Here is a 13,854-nt window from a genome sequence, read left to right as displayed (position 1 = left end):
TAAAAATATTTCAAATATTCATAAAAAATCATAGGGGTGTCTGATTGCTTCAGGGTTTGCATGGTTGTTGGCACCCATGGGTGCTCCACAATAAGGAATAATGTCCTGGTTCGAGTCCCATTATATCCTATGAGAAAAAATAAAAATAATTTTAAAAAATTCATAAAAAATTGTACGAGTGTTCGATTGCTTTGGGGTTTGGGTGACAGGTACCCCTGGGTGCCAGCTACCATCCTACCAATTTTTGGGCATCCAAACCATTCTGAACTGGTTCAGATCCAAACCGAACCAGGGGTGGTTCGAACAAAACCAAAACCGAACCACCCCCTCCTGGTTCGGACCCAGTTCAGATCCGAACCGAACCGGGCGAACCGGTTTTGTGCACATCCCTAATTACCTCTATCTGACTCAGTTCTTTAGCCTCTGTCTCTGAGAAGCTCAGTTCAGGCACAGGTATATGCTCAGTATCCTCCACCGTGAAGACAGATGCAAAGAACTCATTTAACTTCTCTGTAATCTCCATATGCTTCTTAATAATCCCTTTCACTCCCTCATCATCTAACTGCCTCCCTGGCAAGTTTCCTGCTTCTGATGTATTTAAATATGTTTTTTTAATTTCGCTTGATGCTTTTAGATAAATGTTCCTCAAACTTTTTTTCCGCACCCCTTATTGTCTCCTTGCATTTCTTCTTCCAGAGAATGTGTTCCTTTCTGTTCTCTTCATTTGGGCAGGCCTTCCAATTTCTGAAAGAAGTCTTTCCCCCCTTTATAGCTTCCTTGAATGTACTTGTTAGCCATGTTGGCATCCTTCCGGACTTGGTTGTTCCTCCTTTTGGGTACACATTCCTCCTTTTTCATATACATTCTAACTGGACTTCTATTATTGTGGTTTTAAATAAACTCCATGTATTCTGGAGCAAAATGACTCTCCTGATTTTCCCTTTTGGTTTTCTTTTCACCAAACTCCTCATTTTAGCGAAGTTTCATCTTGTGTAGTTCAAAGTGTCTGTGTTAGACAGACTTACTGGGTGATTCTCTCCTTGTATATATGCTGAATTTGATGACACTATAGTCACTCTTCCCTAAAGATTCCAAGACACTGACATCTTGCATCAGGTCCTGGGCACCACTCAAGATTAAGTCCAAGGTCACCTCCTCTCTGATTAGACTGGTCCCATGACTAACTGTTCTAGGGCACAGTCATTCAGTGTATCTAAAAATTTGGCCTCTTTGTTATTACCTGAATGTGAATGTACCCAGTATATGTGTGGGTAAATGAAGTCACCCATTATTACAGCTCTGTCGCTCTTTGATGCCTCCCTGATTTCCCTTTGCAACTCCCAGTCACTGTCAGCATTTTGGTCAGGAGGGTGATAGCACATCCCTAGTAACACATTTCCTTTCAGGCCTTGTATTGTCACCGACAGAGTTTTTGTGGAGGACTCTGATCTTCCTAGGTTTTCTAGATTATTAGATACTACCCCTTCTTTAACATGCAGTGCTACTCCACACCTATTTGCCTCTCCCTGTCCTTTCTAAATACAAGAATAACAGTGTCCCACTGGTTCTCACTGTTACACTATGTTTCCGTTATGCCCTCTATATCTATGTTTTCATTAGAACCAAGCATTCTAACTTGCCCATTTTGGCTCAGAGGCTTCTGGCACTGGCATATAAGCACCTATGTGCTGAATCTCTTACCTGGTGTGTGTTGTGAGAATAGCCTGGTCAGGGGCTACAAGCAGCACCCCTCTATATAATTTAGGACGTCAGGTTTGCTGTCTCCATCTTGGCTATCTGGACTCGTGGGATTGCAAGCCCTCTACGTGCCAATATTTGGCAAGCTCTCAGTTAGTCAATTAGCACAAGCAGCATGGGACAACTTTACCCCAGGTCAAGTATGACATGTGACTGCAGGTTATCCCCATGCCCCTCTCTATTTACAATACAGAGGAGGGTGCGGGCCGAGCAGAGCAAGTTAAGGAGAAGGACTATTTCTCAAGAGAATAGTGAAATGCCTCTTTTTGTTTGCACAAAGGATTAGTCTTAGTAATCACCTGCAAAGGAACTCAGATAAGGCTGTATCACTCCCACCTCACCATCACAGCATTAATGGTTTGATGAGGACAAGAGGAAGAGGCTAATTAATGTAAAGAGAATTCCAGTCTTCCCATCTGGAAGATCTTCCTGACCCACAAGATATGGTTTGAGCTCCCCTATCCACTTTGTCCCATACAGGTTTTTCAAACCATTTCATTTCATTGTTCCTCAAGATTGCATAAACCCGTGATTGAATCATACATCATGTATTCTTTTGTTAACCACAGACGTCATCCCCTGCAGCCAGGAGGTGTGACCTGTGTTTGGCCCAAAGGCATGCCACTGCCTATATCTACCCCTGATCCCAACAAATGGTGTGCTCCTTCTGCAGACCCACCATCTGCATGTGCTTTGGCTCTGAAAATCCCATCTACCACAAGTATTGCTCCAGCTCAGCTTCCAGCTTCTGGTTTAGACCTTTCTCTTGATCCAAAGCATGCACCACACTAGGCTGCCTTAGAGAACCAACCTCCCCTGCATTTCCCCTGTAACCAGCTGCTTTCTTGGTTCCCTGGCTTGCGAGCGGCATGCCTGCCTCAACCCTGTCCTTCTGCTTGGTCCCTGAGAAGAAGTACCCCAGCGCACCCCATGCTGCAAGTGTGATAGACACACCAATGGAATTGGAAGAAGGTATTACTAATAATCTCTCTCTCTTCCTCCCTGCCTTTCCTCCTAAGCCTCAAACTGCAGTTCAGGTTCTCTCTCCGGCAAGCCTTAAGCTGATATAATTGCAATTCGGACCTTTAAACGAAAAAGTCTCTTTGTGAGTTTCTAATTGATATTGCTAGTCAAGTTTTATTGCCTTTTGTCACCTGCCTATTTTTTTCTCTCCTATACCCCAATAATCCTTAAATAAACCTGATTGTATCCTATTCTCATCTCAAGTCTTTATTTCCAGACCAAAACTTTGTACAGATTGACACTGTAATGGACTGTTCGCTCCAGTCTAGCTAATTCCCCACACAAGCCCAAAAGTAGTCTTAGGAAGTTCCACCAGCATTCCAGAACAGTTCCATTAACATGCCTGTGATCTTTCTTATGGCCATTTGATCTCTTTGATCAAGCACATCCTTCTGTCTGCTCTTTATCTGGTTCTCCTTTGACCCTTTCTGGTTTATCTGAAGCATTTACACCCTCACAACTTAAGGGATGGCATTTGCCTAACCTGCTCCTGTCGGCTATCCCCCAGGTGTCATTTAAAAAGCTGCTCTGCAACCTTTTTGATTTTAAGCATCAGCAGTCTGGGACCTGAGTACAAGGGTGCGCTCATGCCCTTGAACCCAGGAAGAAGCCCGGGGGAAATTCCTGGACTACCTGGAGAGGCAGCACCGGGATCAGTCACTATCCTAGCGCTTCACACGTGCAGCCCTACCCAGGTAGGACTGTTTGTGTGAACAATCTCAATGATTTCTTCTATTTGGATTAAATTTGCTACCGATTAATTTTAGTAGATGATCCCAAATATGTAGGATTAAATGATTTGGTTTAGTTATGTTGTCACGCTATTGATTTTAAAAACATCTATCATATTTCCCTTTGGTTTTCATTCTTTATATTATTTTATCATATATTATATATTATATTATGTTATTATTATTATTATTTACATTTTATACCCGGTCTTCCTCCAAGGAGCCCAGAGCGGTGTACTACATACTTAAGTTTCTCCTCACAACAACCTTGTGAAGTAGGTTAGGCTGAGAGAGAAGTGAATGGCCCAGAGTCACCCAGCAAGTATCATGGCTGAATGGGGATTTGAACTCGGGTCTCCCTGGTCCTAGTCCAGCGCTCTAACCACTATACTTTAAGCTATTGCATCTTTAAGAGATCTAATGAAAGCAGCGACAAGTGATATGCTAGCCTGAGCTAAAACATTCCAGAAATTATACACGGAATATTCCTTACCTTCACTTGCTGTGAGCAATGGTAAGAGAGTCCAGATATACAGGAGGGATGCCATAATGGAAGTCATCTGCTTTCTAAGGAAGACTGAGAAGTCTGAGGTGTGTGCTCCTTTATAAGCCCCATTTGTTCACTTCTTCTATCCCAGAAGTATAGCTATCTGGTATTTACATAATCACAAGGAACTGAACACATATTTACTTGTACAATAAAGTTCTTCCCTTCAATATGTTTGCCCTGCCAATTGGGTCTTCTTACAAAAGTTCTATGCCTGAGATCAAAGCTTTGAGTAAATAGAGTAGATGTTGCCTTTGAAAAATGTCTGTCATCCTGATTAACGAAGCGCGTGCTAAATGAGCAAAGTTGTGCTAGCACAAGAAGGTTGTGTAGTTGCACTAAAAATGGATTTGTGCAATTTGCACAAAAGTTCATTCATTCATTCAATATATATACCACCCTTCCTAAAGTGGCTCAGGTTTTGATTTCACATTACAATCAAAAACACATAATAACACAATTAAAATCTAAAAAAATCAAACCACATTAAAATTAAAACTAGATATCATTAAGGTGAATCATTTATTTTTTTTAATCTGTTTTTATATTTGTGAACTGCCTAGCGCCAATTGGGTGAGGCAGTATAAAAATCTAATAAACAAACCAACAAACAAAAGCCAGACTAAAAAGATTGGTCTTTAAGGCTCTCCTGAAGGCCTCCAAGGAAGATAATCCTTTTATATCTACAGGGAGCATGGTCCACAACCCAGGGGAGACAACTGAGAAGGCCCAATCCCAGCTTGCCACCACATAAACTGGTGGCACCCAAAGACGGACCCATCCTTGTGATCTTAATGAGCGGTTTAAAGTTCGCTTTAAAACAAATAAGATGTGTCACAGATGCATGCTGTTGCACAAGCATTCATGCAGTAGTGTAACACTAGTCTGGTATGCAAGCTCCAGACTTATTTATTTATTGCATTTATATCCTGCTTGTCCTCCAAGGAGCCCAGAGTAATCTTCATGGTTATCACAACAACCCTGTGAGGTAGATTAGGTGGCGAGATAAGTGTCTGACCCAGAATTACCTAGCGAGTTTCATGACTGAAAACTTAGCAACCTGTACTCTTTAAAACCTCTACTCTTTGTTACTGTCCTTTATCACCTCTGTTCTTTGTTATTCTATGAAACTGTACATTTCCTAAAATTATTTGTGGCATGACGATGCAAAATTAAGCAGAACGTAGCAGAGCATGTTTGCTTTTCACAGACTTATTTTCCTGATTACGTGTGTTTGACTTTAATTATTTTTAGCCCGGCACGGCGGGGGTGGGGGAGGGCTGATCAGTAAGGGTAGGCCTCCCCACAAGCAGATAAATGCACTTGTTAAGAATGGAAACTTACAGCTTCCTCAGAAGAATGAGAGATAGCCATTTCCACTGAAAGGAAGATGGGAAGTAGCGGCGAGAGCGGTGGGGACAACTTGTGGATAAGGGGGGACTACCCTTGGGGGCCTCTCAAATGATGTGGGCCCAGGTGCAATGGTCCTCCCTTGTCCAATGGAAGTTATGCCACTGGAAGGGAGCTTGCTTCAACACCTCTTCCTTCGGCTGTAGCCTCCTCTCTTCCATGATTGGCCAGAATATGTGCAAGTCAAGCTATACTGTCTTAAACATCTCACACACACACCACGGGTGGGTGGGTGGGTGGAGATACATAGTCTGATTGCATCAGCCTCTGTAGTTTTTTCACCCTTCCACTCCCATCCCCCGCAAAAGTTTTTAAAATACACTAGCTGAGTGCCACAGCCTGTGTGTATTGTTGTGTGTTTTTTAAAAACCTTTTTCTCTGGAGGGGTGATGCTTAGGGGAACCCCCAGATAATCAAAATACAGGATATCTTTACTGGCATCATTCCTGGCCTATCATGGAAGATAGGAGGCTGCAGTAGCAGGAAGGAAGGCTTGAAGAAATCTCCCTTCTTCTAAGAGAAAATGGTGGTTTGTTGTTCTGTAGGTTTTCCTTCTTAACAAGTGCATTTGTTTGCTTGGTTACTCTCCTCTTGCCCTTAATGACTGATGGTTCCTGCCTAGTGGGCTCTTCTCTTCTCTTTCCCCCCTTTTCCCTTCTGTGCCCTCTCTAAATATTTTTAATCTGTCAGAGGAATGAATTTTGTTCTGGGAGGAAGTATCAAGGCAGTGTGCGTGCACCAGAATTCAGAGTGGGGCTTTACCGATTCAACATGAGCAGGTTCTAAAATTGACTGAGTGGATAGCATAAAAGAGAGCCAGAAACTACTGAATAATACAGATTATGACTGATATCTCTTCTCTTCTGCTGCCCTCTGTCCCCCCAACTCCAGTGACCAGCAGTTGCCACTGACCTACTTTCTGAAGGGAAGGAGGCTTATGAGATTGGTGTGTGCCAGCGTGCAGAGGTGCACCTAGGTAAATTTTGGAGCCTGGACCTAAAGGCTTTTGGAGCTCCCCCTCCCCCACACAGTATTTTAAAGACATTTTAATGCAACCACACTGCCAGGGACAGACTAAAAAGGATTTGGGGGCCCCCAGGAGGTGTGGAAGCCCTGGACTTCGGCCCAGAAGTCCAGGGGTAAGAGCACCTCTGCCGATGTGTTGCCCTCTGATAAGTCTTGCACTTACAGTCCAATACAAACTAATCCATACACATGGCAGGGAATCCTATGGGGATATTATTTTGCTGATCTCCCATCTTGTTTCAAGTATAGACAACACCTATTAGCAATTCAAAGTATAGAGAGCACCCCTTTGTAACCAAATTACTAACAAGGGAGCTGGGCAGTATGCCATTCCGCAAAAGCCATCCTTTAAAGTGTGAGGGTGCAAAGGATTCAGATAAAACAGAAGGGGACAGAGCAGAACCGCATAAAGAGCAGACAGGAGCCTGTGCCAGTTGGTCAAAGAGTCAAAAGAAAGATAGCATACATAAGGTGAGAGATTCAGCATATAGGTGCTTATATGCCAATGCCAGAAGCCTCCGACCCAAGATGGGTGAGCTGGAGTGCTTGGTTGCTAATGCAGAAATAGACATAGTGGGCATAACAGAAACATGGTGGAACTGTGAGAACCAGTGGGACACTGTTATCCCTGGATATAAACTCTATAGAAAGGACGGGGGGGGGGGCGCCTTGGAGGTGGAGTAGCACTGTATGTTAAAGAAGGCATAGAATCTAGCAAGCTAGAAAACCTAGGTGGACCGGAGTCCTCCACAGAAACCCTGTGGGTGACAATACAAGGCCTGAAAGGGAACGTGCTACTGGGGACGTGCTATCGCCCTCCGGATCAAAACGCTGGCTGTGACTGGGAGTTGCAGCAGAAAATCAGGGAGGCGTCAAGGAGAGGCAGAGCTGTAATAATGGGTGACTTCAATTACCCACACATAGACTGGGTAAATTCACAGTCAGGTCATGACAAAGAGGTCAGATTTCTAGATACACTAAATGACTGTGCCCTAGAACAGTTGGTCTTGGAACCAACCAGAGAGAAGGCGACCTTGGACTTAATTCTGAGTGGCACCCAGGACCTGGTGTTTGGTCATAGTCAACCTCTCAGCCCTCTCTTCTGCTGTTACTCCCCTGCAACTCTCATTTTCTTTAATCACTGCCCTTGTGCTTGGAACTTTTGTGAGACACCACAACACTCCCAGAAACTTCCACAAGTGGATTATGCATTGTGTGAAAAGGTACATCTGTTTGTTGGTCCTAGATTTCCCAGCAATCAATTTCATGGGATGACCCCTGGTTCTAGTGTTATGGGAGAGGGAGAAGAATTTCTCTTTATCCACGTTCTCAACACCATGCATGATTTTATAGACCTCTATCATGTCTCCCCACAGTCGTCTTTTTTCTAAACGAAATAGCCCCAGGTGTTGTAGCCTTGCCTCATAAGAAAGGTGCTCTAGGCCCCTGATCATCTTGGTTGCCCTCTTCTGCACCTTTTCCAGTTCTACAATGTCCTTTTTTAGATGAGGTGACCAGAATTGTACACAGTACTCCAAATGTGGCCACATCATAGTTTTGTTTAAGGGCATTATAATATTAGCCGTTTTATTTTCAATCCCCTTCCTAATGATCCCTAGCATGGAATTGGCCTTTTTCACAGCTGCCGCACATTGAGTCGACACTTTGAACGAGCTGTCCACCACGACCCCAAGATCCCTCTCCTGGTCAGTCACCGACAGCTCAGATCCCATCAGCGTATACTTGAAGTTGGGGTTTTTCGTCCCAGTGTGCATCACTTTACACTTTCCAACACTGAACCACATTTGCCACTTCGTCGCCCACTCCAGAGAAATCTGAAAACAGAAAAAGTGCTGAAGCAGCATTTGGTTGGGGTTGCAAACATTAGTGTACAAGTGTGGGAAATGTTAGTTTTCAGGAGACTTTCACAAAATCATTGCCCAAGGGTGTAGAAAGGTTCAAGTCACCTTTTCACTGATACTTCCACCACCTTTGTGGGACCACTGTCACATACTTATTCAGGCTAAGCGCCATACTCAGCCCCAATTCCATGCTGGCCACAACCCTTGTGCTGATGTCAGAAGTATGCTGATGCAGGGGTTCTGGCATGCATCAGGGCAGGAACATGCCACCCATTGGCATCTTCCCAGCTGGTGAGCACTTCATTTGCTAGATGGATGCCCTGGAGAAGTGGGGGTGCCCTGAGGGCAAGGGCCCCCCTCCCAGACTTTAGCAGCCAGAGACAGTTGTCCTCCCTAGCTTAAATGGTGTCTACACCACTGCCTTTGCCCCCCACAATCCCTTTTGATAATGTTCTCTAGCAAAATTTAGCTGAGCCTAAAAGAATATTCTGCATCTATTGCTCATGATTACAGGGCTACCTAATCTTTTGATCATTGGAAACTACACTCGTTCTAGCTTTTAATATTGCAGCTGTTGCTGTCCATCCAGTCATAAGCTTTTCTGCACAATCATGAGAACTAGTATCTTGTTATTTATTTATTTATTTATTTATTCTTTCTTTCTTTTTATATACTGCCCTTCCAAAATGGCTTGCTAGCTTCTAAAAGAAAATTGAAACCAACACTCAGAATAATTAATTACATATCAGATACAAAATTGAATGTTAGGAGGCTGAAATCAACCAATACTATATGGAGAGTGACTCTTTTAAAAATATTGTTCTGTTTGATGGTTCTGCCTGTATAGTGCTTCAGGTATTTGCATGTGTATAAACCACACAGCCATGCAACTGGTCAAGCAACATTAATGATTAAAATGAGCATAAGCTGAGCAATTAAAAAGCACCTACACTTCACACAGTTCCTCTTTATGTTATGAAAGTGTATTTATGTGGGTGTGGAGAGCTGCAAGTGACATTAGTACCCAAGGGATATTTAAAACAAACAGCATTTAAGCAAATGAGATCCAATGCAAACAGCATAAAAGAGATTTGCATAAAGGCCATTATAGTAATGGGAGCTTTTTGCCATCAGGAACTAGCAATAACTGAGCTGAAATCAACCATGATCAAGCAAATATTCCATGGAATGGAAGGCTATCAACCAGCAGGGCAATGAAATGGGGCTACCTATAAACAAGGGTTTCTGTCTGCTTGGAAGACTCTCCTCTCCATGTATGGAGAAAAATATAACATTAAATAAAAGGTCATTAATGTGTAAGACAACAATAAATGCACTTAAAATATTGATAATATGAAAGCCTACAACAATTAATAGGCCACGGTTACTCCCATAGTTGCCATTAGTGTCCAGAAATGTCTTCAAATATATATTTACTTCTTATAATTCTGGTCAAGTCACAGAACACCAAAAAAGTCCTCAAACATATGTTGACTGAATCATTGATTCTTGTGCTTCCTGGTCAAGGCAGATGCATTTTGATCCATGGTCTTCCCCAGTGACTGTTTTCATTTAATGCTTTCATGAGGACAATGCATCTCTAATCTCCTTCTAGACCAAAGAGATTTCCCCAATTTCTCCAAAGTTTCTTTTAGTAATCTTAGAAAGCTATGAAAGTTGATTACATTTTTGTATAATTGTGGCCTACTAATTGTTGTAGGCTTTCATATTATCAATATTTGTATTATATTTATTGACACATAATAACCTTTCATCTATTTTTTTAAGTCTTTGCCAAGGATTCTCACATATTTATATGAATTAAGAAGCATAAACTGTTATTAAAATATGCATTGATATCTTTCTTCTGTGTGTTTGTATGTGTGCCTGTATGTGGATGGATAGATAGATAGATAGATAGATAGATAGTTAACCTAGGATTATATTGTAATTATCCCTGATCTTTCATATTACTCTAGTCACTTTTTAGATCGAGCTTATTCCGTTTTTTAAGGTTCAAAATAACATCTAGATCCGGAAGAAAGTATGAATGCTCCATGCATTTTGTATATTTCCCTTTTAATGGGGATATCTCCTAAAACAACATTATTGTTCAGTTCTCAATAATGAATGCTTACAAGTCATCTGTTTTTTCCCTGAAATCTGCTCATATGCAACTAAAATCAAGGCTCGAAATGCTCGACTCTGCCATGACACTGCAGATATTGTAAACCACTTTGGGTGCCTTTGTCAAGGCAGAAAGGCGGTATAAAAATAGAGTAAATAAATTATTATTGTTGTTGTTATTATTATTAATAATAAAATTAATAATAATAATATATTTTGCGACGATATCTATAATAACCAATAGTATTGATGATAAAATTCAGCCATCCCAGGTCCTTGGGAAGGACTCAATGTCTGGATAAAAAAAACCAGTCAATAACACCTGTCTGGCTGTGTAAACAAGAAATAAATTTAGAACATATTCAAGTTATACCACTTTTCAACCAAAAACTTCTCAAAATAAGAAGCTGCTCACCCCACCACCAAAAATGAGGGACAAATGCTGTCCCTTTAGGGACCAATATTTCATCCCTGTGTTAGAAGGGAGAGATTCTCTTGGTTAGATAAATTTTCACCGGAAACCAGCATCAAAGTTTCAAACAAAGCGTTATTTATTGCTAGCAAAAAGCTACTGGGTGCGGCTCACACACCACCCCCCCGGCAGTTCATTCGTCTTGTATACTGTGCAATAAACAACGTTCACACCTGCGCATTGTATACAAGCCAAAGCGTTACTTTTAACCCCAAAGGTTCTGATTTGCTTCCAAGTGCCATATTTCTCACTCACAATTCCCCAGAGATCTGGTTTGTGGCCTTAGCCTGATTCCCCTTCCCGCTGGGACATACTTTCAAGAAATGTAAAATATCCTGGAGGCTTGGCAGGGAGAGGGGGGGATAACAGCTGCCTGCGTCATAGATAAGGCATGTACAGCTTGTGCTGTGCAAACCAATCGTGCTTTTTGGCTGTTGAAAGCAAGTTGCAAATAATATTCCAGCACCTGAAATGAGGGAAGTTCCATGTAATGAGGGACAGTTGGCAACCCGAACACTGTGACGTTTCTTGCAATCATCTAACAAAAAACAACCATGATTTTGAGAAATCCGGAAGGTACAAGGGGTATATAGTACCTCTGTGCAAGAGCACAACAAAAGGCCCACTAGAAAATGTTTTGTGTGTACATATACCTAAAGAGAAGAAGCAATGGAAAGCTTGGGTAGCTGAGAAGAGGAAACTTTGTTTAGTGAGAAATCCATGTTTGTGCCAGGACCATTTCAATGTCAGTACAAATAAATTATAGCATGTTTATTATCCTCCAATATTGTATTTTTAATTATTTTTATTTGATTGTTTTCTGCCCCTTTGTAAAAACAGGGAACAACTTTGCATAGTGGGATGGGTAAGTGCCTGTTTCCTGCTCTTTTTGCCTTTCACAACCTTTCTTTTTGCTGATGATAATTTCTGTCAGGGTGATGGGGCAGGGTATAGCTATTAAAGGGGGGGTGTCACTAAGCCAAAATGTGGATGTGATAGTCAGCTGACTGCTTTAACTGCTCAGCCTAGCTTCTAGCATCTCCTAGCTGTGCTTCTAAAATATAGGCGACTGGTATGTGAATTACCTCTATTTCCCATCACAAAGAAGTGAGGAGAATGGCCCTTTGTGGCTGCAGGAGGGAACGAATGCACAAAGCAAGCTACAGAGGGATAGTAAGTGTGCTAGAGGATGTTGCTTACGTTTGCCAGGATGCTGCTTGGGCAGAAGTAGCTCTAACTATAGATAAGGGTTTGCAGATGTATCACGAGAAAGCAAGAAGCAAGGCTCTAAAAACAAGCTAGGCAAAGGCTACATTAACTAACACATGTTTGTGAAACCGCTGATGTATGCTGAAGAGATAACTGAACAATAAGCTAAGAAGGGAGGGGGAAACGAGCGAAGGCTTGCTGTTATTACTGTCATGTGATCTATACTTGTAGTTGTAAGAGAAGTATAAAAGTCCTTTCCCAGTTGGGAGGGGTGTGCTTGATTTGTAAAGTTATTCCCAAGTGCCCTTATTCTGCAGAATAGTGTTGTAAAATCTCCACTCCTGTGTGTGTCAATTTGGCTATCGCACGCCAGGGGAAAGTACCCGGCTTCTGGGACAAGGGCTGATAAAAGTTCTTGAAAATAGAGAGCAACCATAATTTAAGGTCTCTGAGAGGCCTGTTCCCCTATAATATCATGTAGGCCTCAGCTGCTTAACAGTGGTAACATTGCTGCTTCTATTTGACAGTGGCCCTTCAATTTACCTCAGAACGGCTAGGCCTCAGAGCTCCTGTCTGGTTTTTATAACCCTCCAACCTTCAGAAGAGAATATTAGTATTAACTCTGGACAGAAGTGCTTAACGGAAAACTATGTAGAAATATATTAGTTTCTAATGATGTGACTCTAACACATATTGGGGCAAATTTGGGTTTAACCATACAGATCTTGCCACTGTCACCCCCAGTTTGACCCTCTCCGTTTATTTGTAGTTTGCCCCCCTTGCCCCCCCCATTCCTGTTTCATAAATCTAATATGTGACTCACAGCCCTCCCTGGAGCCATCCTTGGCCAAAGTCTATGAGCCCCTTCTCACAATGACAGAGAAGAACTGTGGGGAGATTGGGTTAAAATTAGCCTCCCCACAGATGATCCTGCTTGCGTTGCTGAGCGCCCAGACAATTACCCGCACACCGAGGCAGCAGGGAGGGTCGGGGTCCAGGATGTGTTGCCCCAGCCCGCAGAACTACCAGGATGTACTGCGCAAGTGCATAATGGGGATCCCAAGGCTGCCGCACAATGAAGAAAATGAGGTTCAGAGAGAGCTCACTCCCTGAACCTCATTGAGTAGGGTGGCTATTTAGGTGTGGAGCCACCAGGATCGGGCAGATCCCGGCGGTTCTCACACACACACACACACACACACACACACACACACACGCAAAAGTGGGCTGGGCTCCCTTAACCCTGTTTTACAAACGTGTGTGAATAGCTCAGTGAGTTTGAGCCTGCTTTCCTATTTACCTCAGAGACATGAGTTCAATCATTCCGGTGTAATAATGGTTGCCCTTTAGACAAGACTGAGTTAAATGGATCAAAGGACTGACTTGGTATAAGGCAGCTTCCTATGTCCCTATATTGTCTATACGGTTGATGTGAATTCGATTCGTCCCTGGGTCTGCCTTTTTGCCAATCAAACAGACTCAGTGGGAATACATTAGAGGCATTTTATTGCACTGCAGCTGCAACAGGTAATCAGAGGGCTTTACGCTCTCAAACTGATTACAAATTGGTTACAGGTGCATCTTACATTCATACAAACAATCTGAATGATTCTTACACCCTAGACACAGTGTACATGGCAACAAAATGGTGGACTAAGTATCTAGTACGCATGCGAATGATTCATTGTT

The 13,854-nt window shown here is 42.5% G+C and overlaps 1 protein-coding gene across 7 annotated transcripts in view; it reads right to left on the bottom strand.

Moving 5' to 3' along the window:
* Window positions 1–13,250, bottom strand: part of LOC128330336 (epididymal sperm-binding protein 1-like) — a 29,645-nt gene extending 16,395 nt beyond the window's left edge. The window contains exon 1 of one of the 7 annotated variants that reach the window (XM_053263027.1): window positions 13,128–13,250. Coding sequence is in view for 4 of the 7 variants with exons in the window: in XM_053263020.1 (XP_053118995.1) it covers window positions 665–806 (142 nt within the window). In the remaining 3 variants the exon portion in view is untranslated. Of the gene's footprint in view, window positions 1–397; window positions 1,171–12,041; window positions 12,153–13,127 lie in introns of those variants that run through there. The other 6 variants (XM_053263022.1, XM_053263024.1, XM_053263020.1 and 3 more) reach the window with 6 other exon arrangements.
* Window positions 13,251–13,854: the final 604 nt, after the last annotated feature.

The sequence above is a fragment of the Hemicordylus capensis genome, chromosome 6, assembly GCF_027244095.1.
Source record: "Hemicordylus capensis ecotype Gifberg chromosome 6, rHemCap1.1.pri, whole genome shotgun sequence".
NCBI lineage: Eukaryota > Metazoa > Chordata > Lepidosauria > Squamata > Cordylidae > Hemicordylus > Hemicordylus capensis.
This window is presented reverse-complemented; position numbering and strand designations above follow the sequence as displayed.